General features: G+C 35.0%; 1 protein-coding gene across 1 annotated transcript; it reads left to right on the top strand.

The window, feature by feature from the left end:
* The first annotated feature begins 9,856 nt into the window (after window positions 1-9,856).
* On the top strand, window positions 9,857-10,683 carry LOC113733867 (transcription factor bHLH148-like). The gene has a single exon (XM_027260077.2). The coding sequence runs from the start codon at window positions 9,857-9,859 to the stop codon at window positions 10,553-10,555; it is 699 nt and encodes a 232-aa protein (XP_027115878.1). The 3' UTR covers window positions 10,556-10,683.
* Window positions 10,684-14,436: the final 3,753 nt, after the last annotated feature.

Here is a 14,436-nt window from a genome sequence, read left to right as displayed (position 1 = left end):
TTCAAAATTCCACCTACAAATCTTCCCTTAGAATGTTTTAATTAATAGTAGGTAAATGGATCCTCTGATCACAAAAGGGAGTTGCTTGAGTTCTAGGCGCCCACTAATACACTCTACAGAGAAAAGAAAAAATGGCAAGGAAAAGGCTAGGCCTGGGCCGCAGGGGCAGGGATGACCATGTTTTGCCTCTTCACATTTTTTTTCCAAAAGCTGCAGTATATTTTTGCCTCTTTTCGCTTGAAAGCATGATTTGATGTAACCATATATAGTTTATCGAAAATGTTGCTGACTACTGAGTTTTGCATCACATAATTGGTATTCAACTTTATGGCTTTATGTAGGGAATATGTCTTTTACTTTTCACATGCAGAACAATTGTGTGCTGCATCCAATTGTAAAGAAACATAGTTTACATTTATTTGTAACTATGAAAATACGAATCCTTCTGCACTAATACATCCGCACTAGCACTCTTACTTTGGTCATGCTCAATCAAATGCGCTTCCAGCATTGCTCTGATCATGAATTGTGCGCTCCTTGGGTCTGCAGCCAATGTAGGGCTCATACTTAAGACGGAAGTCAAAGATTACTTTTTCTTTTTTTTTTTTTTTTTTTTTATAAGTGGAAGATCTTGAATTTAGAGGATTATCTACTTACAATTTTTTCTACCTTACCTTCCAACCCAACCTTCTTCTCAGTCAAAAATTACTTGAATACAGCATCTTCAAAGATACTCAATTTGACACTCAATAATTTATTCAATTTGACATGTTATACAGATGTTTGTCATTTTACCCGAAACACTCTAAAACTTATTTTGCAATTGTACAGTTGTACTAAGAAAGAGGAGTACAATTTTTTGATGCCAAATTTGGCATATATCAACTGGTACCGTGATTTTCATATCAATACTTTGCTTAGGTTTTTTTTTTTTTTTTTTTTTTTTTTAAACACTGGGCCAATAGCTCAGTGGCTACCAGGGAGGGACTTAAGTCCGTCCTTGAGCTGTAGGTGAGAGTTCAAACATCACTTGTAGCGAAAAAAATTTAAGGGTTATGCCATAGCATTCTTTTGGTCTAGTTGGGTCTGTATACTCACTAATCCCCCCTACCACAGCTTCCTTAAGCTTCCCTCTTCCTAGATTAGGATAGAGTAGGTTATATAAATGTATCGTTGCTGACAAAAAAAAAAAAACTTTGGTTAGCTTTTTGACCACTACAAAGGCGATGCTACCTCAGCTCATTGGTACTAGTCTTACATAAAGCGATAGCAGTTGAAAAGTTGTACAAGCACTAATATGAGTACTGTGGTGCTTGTTGGTGTACATCAAATTTAGCATTTCAGAATTACTGAGGGGATGGATCTACATAATTTGCAATTTTTTCTAAACCCTTTAGTGCAGTGGCATATAAAGAAGAAATTACTAGAAATTTATTACACATTATAACTTGTACATGTTTGTTTAGCTCGTCCCTCATGAAATAGATGCATCGGTGAAGTTCGTTGCTTTTTACATGGTTATAGAGTTGAGTGTGAAAGAGCTGAGCTAAGCTTTGGATCTCGTCGATTAAAAATACTAGTTGGCCGCAGTAATTCCTGAATTATTACTTGATTAAAATGATACTGCTACATGGGCCTCGGATACATACAGCCATGGTTTGAAGAGGCATCAGTCTGTGACACCTTGCACCCATTAGACCAATTGGCGACGCTGACTTGCTGTGTCAGGAAGGCTAAGAAAAATAGAGATCCGAACCAATGAATAGAGATTAAGCTTGTCTGACTTAAATATCCTCAACTGGATACCTTGTGGTCTATTATAATATAACTAACTCTAACAGGGACCGAGAGGTCACGAGTTCGAGCCTCCACTCTGCTGGATTCCTCCGCGCACTTAATGTGCTAGGGTCGGGTTGGGACGCCGGGCCCGGGCCGCAGGGGATTAGTCGGGTCCCGTAAGAATTGATCCGGACACCCCTGTGTCGAAAAAAAAAACTCTACCAAAAAAAAAAAAAAACTCCAAATGACTGAGAATATGTGTGTTTCCCTCGGGCCTCCTGTTGTTTAAGCTAGTTTCCCAACATTATACCTCGAGCACACTAGAAAATGCTATGGAGCATTAACAACTAAGGATGGGAGCCAATTTCCAATTGAATCATCACTCTAATATAGCTCAACAGAAGATATTGCTAGATTCGTCCGTTTCAGGTTCAAGATAGACGCTCTTCACTGTTTAATGTTGTCTAATAATGGGGGAACAAAATGTCTCTGGCACATCATATTGCTCAGAATTGCGGTCTCTATCTATTTGTTTCTTTTTTTTGATTCAAACTTGACACTGATTACGAATTGATGTTAATACACATGGGACAATGATTGTGGTTAGAATGTGGATTGGGTTTATAATAACGCAGACGAATACTATATATTTTTGCGAACGTCACAGTCAAGCAGCCATTCAATAATTTTGTTAGTAAAACTGTTTTGGTCAACTTAATTGTTTAGTTTAGAGGCTTTAGAATCATTTGATTTGTAGTCTTCCCCAGGAGGAACTCTCCATATGGCGCGCACCTTGTGTTGAAAAAGTCCATCGCTGTTAGAAGCGAATCCTGAAATAACAATTGCAGAAAAGTTTTTGTATAACACATTTCCACCGCAGAGAGTGGAAGTTTTCCTGTTAATCCACTTCTTTCTACTAATAGTAGTTATTGGAATCCAAATGAAAACAAATTTGAGATTGAGACATTAAATACACAATAATCTAATGGCAAATAAACTACAAACATGAAACACAAACAACACATAATATTTAATATGATTCAACTTCATCATTGATCTTGCATCTAGAAAAGGAAATTCGCTCTTTATTATTAAAAAAAAAGAAAAATCCTATACAAGAATATACTTAAATTTAAATCTAACACTTACATACTATCTCTCATTTTCGAAATATCCTCTCTCATCTTATGTATAAGACTACATGTCGCCCCTCACGTGTTATTTTGTGTTATCCTAAGTTCCACCTATTTATAAGGTACATCACTTAGTCAACACTCAAATAATAACATAAAATAATTGCTAATTCTTAATCTTATACAAAATAAGAAATAATTCTTATTTTTTAAATTCATAAAAATAGGAAATTTCTTAATTATTATTTCAAATAACTAAAATAATTAGAAAATTAATTACTTCCATATAAAATAAGAAATTTGTCTAAAAGAAATTCTTTTAACAATCATTTACCTTTAACTAGCAAATAATATGGTATCAAAATATACATCCGAATCAATGTAGTCTTGACACTCAATTGATTCAATTGTCAAACAAACATTGTAGTTACCTCGTGTTTAACTTCCAATTGTTTGTGGTACAGTGTCTTAATTTACCATCTCACTTCGTATGATTTCTTCCCGTCACCACTAGCAATTTGAAATCTACCTTTATTTCTAATTATTGAGCCAATCAAGTCATAAAATCATCATATTTCTTTTCATTCGTCACGTGTGATTTTTAAAACTTCACATACAATGAAAAACTCGTAAGTGTCAGAATTTTTTGACGTTTGGAAATTAGATCCTTTATTTTTTTTGGAATATAAACCTAAATTTAAAAACCATCAGAAATGAATTATCAATCGTTAGAGTTATGAGAACGTCTCCACTGGTTCACATCCATAATAAATATTGGATTTCATCTTTTTTTTTCTTGATCCTTAAATCACCTATTTAGATTTAGTGTCAAGCATTTTTTTTGTTATTTTTCAACTTTCCATCCTTCACATTTAATACTTCATGCCAAGTCTTTGAAACAAAGAAATCATTCATAAAATTGTTCAATTGGTAACAATTACCAATTCACTTGATCTCACTTGTCAATCATAACACAATCATAAACCTCACTCTGATACCAATTTGTTGAGATTCAAGTGCAAAATAAACGACTATTGAGATATTAAGTACGCAATAATTTAATGACAAACAAACTATAAAAAAAATGATATACAAGATTTAACATGACTCGATTCCATCATTAAACCTACGTTTATAGAGAGAAATATATTCTTTATTATGAGTGAAAAATCTTATACAAGAATACAACTTGAATTTAAGTTCAATATTTGTATACCATCTTCATCTCTCAAGAATCTTTTATCATTCTATGTATAAGGTTGAATGACGCCCATTATGTACTATTTTGTAGTATGTTAATCTCCACCTATTTATAAACTACATTACTTGGCAAACATACAAGTAATACTGGAAAATAATTGCTAATTTCTAATCTTATACAGACTATGAAATAATTCCTAATTTCTAAACTCATACAAATAGAAAATTTCTAAATTTTATTACTTCAAATAACTAAAATAATTAAAAAATTAGTTACTTTCACACAAAACAAGAACTTGTTTAAAAGAAATTAAATAAATTTTCTAACAGTAGTGTACAAAATCTGATGCATGATTTGGCCTCCATGCACCATGAAAGCAACACACATTGCAATTGCAACATCTAAGGTAAACAAGCTCAACAAGCAGTCTACCAATCCAAGTGAAATATCACGGTTTAAAGGGCTACTTTAATTTTTTTTTCAAGGGGAAAAACGAAAAGGCGAAGCAAAAAATAGAATTGATAGAAATGTAATTCTCTTACGAAGGACTCAAATATCTGAAAATGCTAAGCATTTCTAATTTCTGCCAAGCGTAGGTAAGAGAAAATCTTAAGAATAAAATAATAATATTTCGCTTGTATTATAAAATTTTAAGAGAAAATTTGGATAGCTAAAATTTTTCAAATAATATTTAGTTTGCATCATAAATACATTTTTCAAGTCATCTTGCCACATCATGTTACAATAATTATTCTAAATAATACTCTATTTAAACACACGTGTTCCTAGAACTCCGACTATTTACGTATTACCTACGATAGAAACTTATGTTTTTTTTTATAAAGAAAAGTTTGGATAGATTCAATTTCAATTATACTCTATCTAAACACGCATTCCTGGAATTCTAACTATTTATATATGACCTACGACAAAATTATTTTCTTTTTAAGTATGGGTGGATTCAACTCCAATCACCACCACGAGTCAAAACAGGTCTCCAAGACCATAGATTACATACAAAGGTACTTACAAATCATCCACCAATACAATCCTTATATTGATAGCGAAATTCGAACACACGATATTTTGTAAGGAAGTGAACAGTTATGAACTGAATCAACTTATGTTGGCCAACAGAAAATTATGTAATCATTCACATCACAAACAAAAGTTGATTGGGTAATTTTGTCCATAGAAAAGGAGAGGACATTTTTCTAGAAACGCGGAGCACATCCTCCCACAACCTACCAAGAAAATATAAGCCTCAAATCCCCCTGCATATATGCACATACACACAGTCTGTAATGTTGTGATAACATAAAACAAAGCAGCAGGAGAAGATGGAATGGTGCAGTGCCAGCAGAGAATGAAACAAAAATATTATATGATTTTTTATGCTACTATTATACGTTTCATTGCTATGCTCAACCAACAATAATGATTGCACGGAATGAAACAAAAATATTGTTGTTCTTTTCTTTTCTTTTCTTTTCTTTTTTTTTGGGTGGGGGGCCGGGGGTCCAAGAACCACTCAGTTAGTGGAAGCCAACATCTCGGTCATAGCTACTCAAGCTCTTACACATCCGCAAGGACTTTACTCCTACAAACTCATTTTCATGGAACAAAATATCTGGAAAGACGGTAGGGGAAGAAGAGGCAAATTTGAAATTGTTTCGTCAAAAGGTTATCGAATTCCTGATTCAAAAATGATATTGTGTGGACAATTACCTGAAAAAGATAAGTGGGGAAGAAGAAAGGTGGATATGACAAGGGCAAACCAAGGGCTACAGCCTATCAATCAAAACAAAATATCTATTGTCGTAAAGTGAAGCATATTAATTTGCTTGCCTATGTTTAACCAAGTGATAAAGGAGCGTGAAAACGCTATGGAGCATAACAAATTAACAATAACCGCGGAAAGGAGAAAAAGCCTAGAATAAAAAAACCTGATGCGCACTTGAGTCTCAAACCTGCATAACATATCTGCATACAGCACACAGTTTTTTTTTTTTTTTTTTTTTTCAAACGTTTTAAAGATAGGATTCACCGACTAGGTAATCAACTAACTTCTCATCTGATGGACATCATCTCTTTTTTTTTTTGTCCTTAAGGAAATTTATTAATATCTTTTTTTTTCAGTTTATATAAATATATATATATATCTTATTATGTCTTTCACAATATTAATTTTATCTTCAAATTCTTTCCTTTAGAGAATTATTTTCTCAAAGACCGAAAAATACAAAATTGGTCACTGCAACTTCCATGTTCGAGAAGTACACTTGTTGTTAAGTATTAATTTTTCAGCTAAACTGGTTCTCATTGCGCTTAAATTGACAGCTTTGCTAGCCATCTTTACACCCAGACGAAAGATATAATATTGGAGTTGCATTCCGCCACGTCCTAGGATTTTGGCCGGATAAGCATACTTAAACAACTTTCTGATATCTTTTTAGGATAAACAACCGTCATGACGTATATTTCTAAGTATTCATTTTAACCGCTGCTAAAATATTGTCTTGATATTCCAGGTTATCCATGTAAAGTCAACAAGAAATATCGAAATGATTATAAAAGCACAATATGAATAAAGTGATTTTTTTGGGGCTTAACGTACAAAATTTTAACAAGCTTTATTTATGAAAAGAATAAAAAAAAAATGATAAGCAAGCTTTCTAATAATTTTCTCCTGATGTGACGTCAAAATCACAGGCCCCAAAATTATCAAATTGAATGGAAACCAAGTGTTACTTTGGGGGTCCTAACAGCACAGCCTTTTATTTTAGAAACAGATATCTCAAGAAAACTACTCGAGCAATAAGATCATTTTCGCAGCGGCTTATGCAATAATGTGTAGTTAGGATGTCTATCACTTTCCCAGAAGCATCTAAAACGAATATAAATAGGGTAATCCAGATGGAAAGCGATTGACCAGCTACAAAAATCCGAAGCTCACAGCCTTAATTAGATTTCGCAATTAATCTTTTTTAAAGAGAACCAACAGTGGAGCCACTATCTTTAATGTCATAATTGAAGGAAAATATTATTTGTTTTATCACATAATTTAGTAAATGAAAACTATATAATTAAAATGATAATGGAAGTGTGATTAACAAAAATGAGAGTGCAAATAACGTTTCCGTAAATTAAATACCAATAACGAGCCTTCTAAAAAAAAAAAGATAAATTCTTTAAACGAGTAGAACAGAAGTATATTTAGCGGCCTAGTAAAGGCACACATGGAAATCGCTTTTATGTAGAAGAAAGACAAAAAGACGTGCTTCAATATTAGAAGCTTTTGAGTTACATAAGATGCAACTGCATGACGTGCAAAGAGCTAAAAGCATAATTATTTGGTTGAAAATAAGCACTTGTGCTAAACTTGGTTAGCAAGGAGCATAAAGATATTCCTCGCCTAATGGTGGACCTTAAACAGGAAAAAAAAAAAAAAAAACATACATGCATACATACATACGAACAAACAAACCTAAGTGAATAAATAGGGCTCGGATTTGCTGGAGGTTTCCATTTGCCATATAAACACATAATTCAAATTCAGGCATAAAGTATAATAAGCTAGAGCACCATCGATTTTCATTCCTAATACAGTTTCTTGCGCTGCAGCAGTCACTTTTATGAGAAACAGCAGCCATGAATTCTGATGAACACAATCATTTCCTTGTCAATCAATTTCAGTTAGATGCATAACTTCAGGTAGTCCTTCTCATAGTACCAAAAGACGAGAAACAAATTAAAAGTAGTCAGGGGTTGGTGCAATATCCCTCTCAACTTCTAATGGTTACCCGTAAGTTCGCCAGTTCATTCTTTTACAAGTTAAGAAGCATTTCAGCCAATCAAAATTTCCATTTCTTGTTTATCTTTGGAGAAGGAAGCAACAAACATAATCTAGCTAGAGTAATACATGGGAATTGGATGAAACCATCATGTTACCTAACACTTTTGAAGCCCCCCAAGGAACATCAACATGGTGCATTGGACGTTTGAGCTTCACTTGTTAGGACCAAAGGTTCTGTGCTAGCTAAGAAAGTGTTTTAATGGCATCCAAAAGTGACTCGTTCATCTTGACAACAACCATAAGAATAGCTTCACATCCAATGCTGGATAAGAGCTTAACTGTCCAAATGTTACTTCCATTTTTGTGATAAATTAGGTAAATACGGTCATGGAAATCCTATTTTTGTATGAAAAACTAATTACCATCCATATACTGCTCCATTTTTGGTTGGGCAAGGGATGATTCTTAGAGAAATTATGGTTGAGTAAATATATCATCATTACAAAGGAGAGGTAAGTATCACTACTACAATCTCTAACATCTTTTCCCAGGTCGAGGTCGGGCCTCCTGCTATTACAGTAGTAGTTGTGTTTGAATTGCATTTTTCATAATTTTTCATGAAAAAATTACTGTAACGATTTGATGCATGTAAGGGAAAAAGGTAATAGGGAAATGTGATCAGGAAAAATAACGTAATTTTTTTGACAGAAAACTACAATCCAAACAAGGCCCTAACGATAACGGGAGAAACGAAATACAGATAAAAATTGAAGAACCGAAAAACACTTATGTACAACGGTGTAAGGGTTAACGGAGACAGAGAAAGGAAGTCACAAGAACGTGGACCTCAGAGGGCCCACACTGCCACATGGTCCGTACGAAAAGGCAAACACACCAGCAGAAACACATTTCTAACCCCCAAAAAAAAAAAAAAAAAAATTTTTACGCTTTTTCCCAAATATCCCCGTTTAGTTTACATTGCTGTATTTTTTTTAAAAAAAAATTTTACACTATTCATAAACACATTTATACAGGAACTCTAGAAAATAACAATTCAAACAACCCGATTCATGATGGTTTTTAGCCCTACCGTCCGCAATATTTGGATTTTAAATTCAGATTTGAATTAATTGCTAGGCGTCCAAACACAGTAATGATGCATACACTCCTACCTACCATCCGGAGGATTAATTCGTAACTAAAACAACAGATGCAGCACTTCTATTTTTAAATTGTTGGGTGGGGGCCAGAAATTAAGAATAAGACTCCCCCAGCTCGCCCTGCCAGTATCTGCATATGCTGATGGGCAGCACAACCCACACTCATGGACTCTGCACTGCACTGCACATTTAAAAGAAACCTTCCCAAACCACAACTCGACTCAATTCACAAATAGCAGACGCATGCTCTCTTTGCTGCTTTCCTTTCCCGTGATTCCCTCTCCACCACCACACAGCCCAAAAATACAAAAAACTCTTATCCCTCTCTCTCTCTCTCTCTCTCTCCAGCGGCTCTTCAATTTTCCGATCAATCAATCAATCATAAAAGTGTTTCCGAAGCTGATATTTGAAGAAACTCATCTCTTCTTGCCAGGTTAAAAACTTAAAAAAGGATCACTTCCTTTATAACTATTCTATTCATAATCTCACCTGTTAATGTCTTATTAATCACGATCATTATCTGGTTAGTTAATCGCTAATTCTTAGATTAATTTTACTTTTATTAATCACTAATTAATCTCCTGAATTTGGCTCTGTGAATTTACTCTCATTCTTTACCTCCAATTCTGACTCCATTCGATACGTGAATTTACTCTAAATCCGATTCGTTGAATCTACAGCAGGTCCATGGAATATGTTGCGTGCGTTGTGTTTGCATAGGTGAATCAAAACTCAACCGATCATTCCTATTTCTATCGGCGTTGGAAATACACGTCTACCTACCTCGATGGCGTCAACGGCGGTGTCCAATCCGGCAGTAAATAACTCCGACAGATCACTTCTGAGGAGAAAAAAGAAGAAGAAAATTCCGAATCAGAACCAAAACCTCAGAAATCAAGCTCAAGCCGCTCAAACTGAATGGAAATCCGATACTCAACAACAAGCTTACTCTTCCAAGCTTCTCCAAGCTCTCCGCCGAGTCCGAATCACCGGCGGCGCTGCTCCGAAGGGCGGCAGAGCAGTGCGGGATGCTGCGGATAGAGTGCTGGCGGTGGCGGCGAAAGGTCGGACGCGATGGAGCAGAGCGATTCTGACCAACAGGATAAAGCTGAAATTTATGAAGAATAGCGCCAGTCACAAGAGGCAGAGAGTGACGGTGACCACCGGGAACAGCCGGTGGCAGAAGAAGCCGAGAGTGTCGATATTGAGGTTGAAGACGAAGAACTTACCGGCGTTTCAGAGGAAGGCGCGTGTTCTCGGCCGGTTAGTTCCCGGTTGCAGGAAGCAGCCTCTGCCGGTAATTTTGGAAGAGGCGACCGATTATATAGCAGCTCTGGAGATGCAAGTTCGGGCCATGACTGCCTTGACTCAATTGCTTTCTGGAGCCTCCTCCTCCTCCTCCTCTTCTTCTGCTTCTTCTTCCTCTTCCAGCTCTGTTAACGCTCTTAATCAGCTCGGCTCAAGCCGGCATCCTCCGGCTAGCTGATAGCACTAATTCTCGTTCTTTTTTTTTTTTTTTAATTTTTCCTTTACAGTTTCTCTTCTCCCTGTCTCCATCGCTTATGAATATTCTCCTGTCAAATACTAGTACTGCTCCAACAACTAATTGTCTAATATTCAGTACATTCTTCTCTTTTTTTTTATCCGGTTAGTTCTCTCAATTGTAACGTTGCTATCGGTTCATCAGAAAAAATCAAACAAAAAGAAAGTAAAAAGAAACGGAGAGATAATAACTGAAGAATGAGTGGGCGTTTGGGTGCAAAGGAATAATAGTCGTTATCGTTATCTTCTTTATTGGAGATTGGAGAGGGAGTAGTTGTATTTTATTTATTTATTTATTTAAAATATATTCCTATTTTTGCAGTCATCCCAAATATTACCAATTATGTTTTGATTTGGGAGTGAATTAATGAAGGGAATAATAATAAATAATGCCTTCGAACTCATGCCATCTCCTCCTGAATCTGAAGTAGTAGTATGTAATTTGCGAAGGATGGATAGATTGGCCCAGAAAAAGAAAGAAAAGGAATAGGCACACAGGCTTTTCATTTGTGGAATCGAGAGGTATGCCAGATAGTATATGGCTTTAACCATTCAAACTGTAAATAAGGCGTGTCTAAACAGGTGGGATGAAACGTCTACTGCAATTTTTTTTTTTTCAATCGTCACTTTATTTATAGAATTTTACACTCTCCTGAATTAAGAAGGAAACCCAATTGAATCTAAATGGATCAATGGGAACTAAACTACTACCAAATCAAACGAGTGTACTACGTACCCATCTGAATTTAAGAAGTCACTTAATCGAAACGTCTGCTACTATTTGCTTAAATGGTTTTTAACCCTATATAGTTGTCCCAACATTTGGACATGACTAAGAGAATAAAAAACGTGATCTAAACTTTTATGCTTTTTAACACCTAGGCTAAAACTTATATGATATAAACTTTTATGGTCTGTTTGTTTGGGTGAAAAAGATTTTTCGGAAAATATTTTTCATATTTTCCGTTGCTTGGTTGTTAATTAATTTGAAAAAATAATTTCTGACATAAAATAAGTTACATCCATTGGAGGAAAATAACTTCCTTATCTATCTTTGTGAAGTTATTTTCCTTTCTTAAACAGACTCTTCGGCAGTGATAACAGACTCTTCTTCAGCAATGACATCTCATCCAGCAAACAAATCCAAGGGAAAGACCCACTCTTCTTCGCCGGCGGCTCCGGCTTCTCTCTCTCTCCCTCTCTTCCTCATTTTTTTCCTTTAAAAGCGGCCGCGATAGCGACATCTCTTATCAACGGCTCATCCCCACTCTAGCAGCGACATCTCATTCTCGTTCCTACAATAACATTTCCAGCAAGGGTGAAGACTTCTTAAGTATTTCCAAAAATATAGTGGTCTCTTATTGGTTTTTTTTTTCCCTCCCTTTTCCTTTGAAAAATTGTCATGAATTACTGGTGTAGATTCTTGAAGTTGGATTTGAATGAATTTTTGTGGGTTGTTTTTGTTTTTGTTTGTTCTTATCTGATTAGGGTTAAATCTGATTTGATTGATGGGCACGGAATTAGTTATTTAGCTAACTAGGAAATTATGCCCAATATTAGATTTTCTAACTTTTTGCCAATAAGGATATGACTTTGTGTTTTAGAATATGTTTCCCCTCAACAGTTTAATAATGTGTTTCTGTGAGAACTCGAAAATTTTCTTATTTTCTAAATTTTATTTTATTTAATTGCACGCCTTTTCTTTATTTTCTTTATTAGAAAAATTTTCTAAATAATTTTTATGAGTAAATATAGTTTTTAAATCATTTTTCTAGTATAAATTAGTTCATGAGATTTTAAAAATGTATATTGGACGTGGGACTCGCTAGTGCGTTAAGTGTGAATTATTCGGCCAATTAGGTTAAGTTTTGCATAAATGGATTAAATTATTAGGTGTTAGGAGATAATTAGAGATTACCTAGATGGATTAACATTGGAGAGATTTAGAGATAAGTTTAAGCCCAAAAAGGTGACATGTGTCACTTTATGATTCAATCTTGGACTTTGACCATCTTGCCTCAACTTTACTAAATAACCAAAATTGACCCCAAAATCATCATTTTCTTCATCTTCTTGGCCGAAACTCCTAAGGAGAGAAAAGAAGAGAAGACTCCAACTACTTCATCCATTTATTGTACAAATCTTGTGATTCAGCCACCAAACTTTGAAAACACTCTATAAAAGTCCTTTGCTAGGTAGGTTTATAGAAGGTGGTGGAGTTGTTTTGGAAGAAAGAAACATAAGTTACTACCTTTCTTGAGGTGTCAAGGTATGGTGTGTAGTAATTCATAGGTTGTTCTTAATAATGGGTTATTAGTGACTTGTGGTAATTAAAAAAGTTGATTTGTGGAAGATTTCATGACTTTTAGTAGAGTTTGATAAATTTCTGATTTTATTCATGATTTTTCTGATTTTATATGATAAATGTTGGTTGGCCGTGGATAATGGCTTGATCTGGTCCAAAGTGAAGTTTTGGTGTGTTAATTATAGTTATTTACGAAAAATTTCAACTTTGTGCGAAAATTTCAGTTTTAGGGTATTGAATTTGGGACTTTTCTAGAGTTGTTGTGAAATTCTTGATTTGGCTTTGATTAAAGGGCATTGTAACCCTAATAAGGTGTATTGAATGGCTTGTGACTTGTACTTGTAGTTGTGGTTGTGTTGGTTCAATATGAATGATTGTTTGTAGAATGAAAATCTGAAATTTTAGGAAAAATGCTGTCCAATTTTTAAGTCTAGGTGATTGCATGTAATTGGCTTGTTGTGAGTAGACATGAGTGCCTTTGGGGTTGTCTAAACCTTTAGCACCAAGTATTCCTTATTTTCATTTTCAAGTTCTTTTGGCTTTGTGTGAGTAGTATATGGATTAGGTTTATGACTCGTGTTCGAATCTCATTGTGTTTTCTTGAATGTTTTAGGGCATGCCGGTGACTCAAGGCACTCGTTGGGCGGAAATTTGGGAAATCCCTTTTGTTTGATTGGTGAGTGTACTACTCACATGATTGTTATTTCATGGCCTTGTTATACCTGAAATCTATGATTGGAATGCTTGTGTTTACTGCTGATATTGGTTGAGACGAGGGTGTACTTTATCATTCTCGTACTCTATGGTTTATTTGACTGTTTACTGTATCAATTGAATTTCTCTTGAATGCACTTGAATTGGTGTCGATTGGACGTTTATCCAACGACCTTTACTGTTAACTCTGATCTCAACTCTATTGGTGGTCAATTGAATCAAACCAGTAAGGGCATGGTCGAGAAAAATTGACAAGTTATGGGGACTGTTTTGGAGATCTTTGGGTATGAGACTCTTAATTCCAGTATACTCGAGTATTACCATTTCTAAAGTGATTGGAGTTCGGACCCGGTAAGGGGTATGTAAGGTGGACGGAAATTAGAGAAAAGTGGAGTCTACGGTATTGATTACTCTTTATACATTGACGGAGAGTCAATGAGGTGAGATCAAGTATGACAAAAGTGGAAAAAGGCTCTTGAAAGCCGTCCGTATCCTTTTAATCTTTATTGAGATATGGTGTTAGTTCGACTCACTTGTTCAACGTATTTGGATTGAGTAACTTTGTGCTTATGTGAACTTTGTTTACTTGCGTGATGGTACTTCATTGGGCAAAAGCTCATTCCATTGCCTTTGTTTTCCTTACAGGGAACCACCTTTTGGAACTGTGATTTTGAAGCATGAGTTGAGTTAGTTTTAGTATATTCTTTTGTAAAGCTCCTCAATGGTTGGAAAATCTTAAATGTATTTTAATCAAACATTTTCTTTTGAGTTGTAAATTTGCAACCATACGTATACAAAAGTGTTTG

Source organism: Coffea arabica, chromosome 3c (genome assembly GCF_036785885.1).
Source record: "Coffea arabica cultivar ET-39 chromosome 3c, Coffea Arabica ET-39 HiFi, whole genome shotgun sequence".
Lineage (NCBI taxonomy): Eukaryota > Viridiplantae > Streptophyta > Magnoliopsida > Gentianales > Rubiaceae > Coffea > Coffea arabica.
The sequence above is the reverse complement of the archived record's forward strand: the minus strand, read 5'-3'. Positions and strand labels throughout refer to the sequence as shown.

Excerpts from the sequence above, each read along its gene's own strand:
- LOC113733867 (XM_027260077.2), top strand. The coding sequence starts at position 9,857 with ATGGCGTCAACGGCGGTGTCCAATCCGGCAGTAAATAACTCCGACAGA.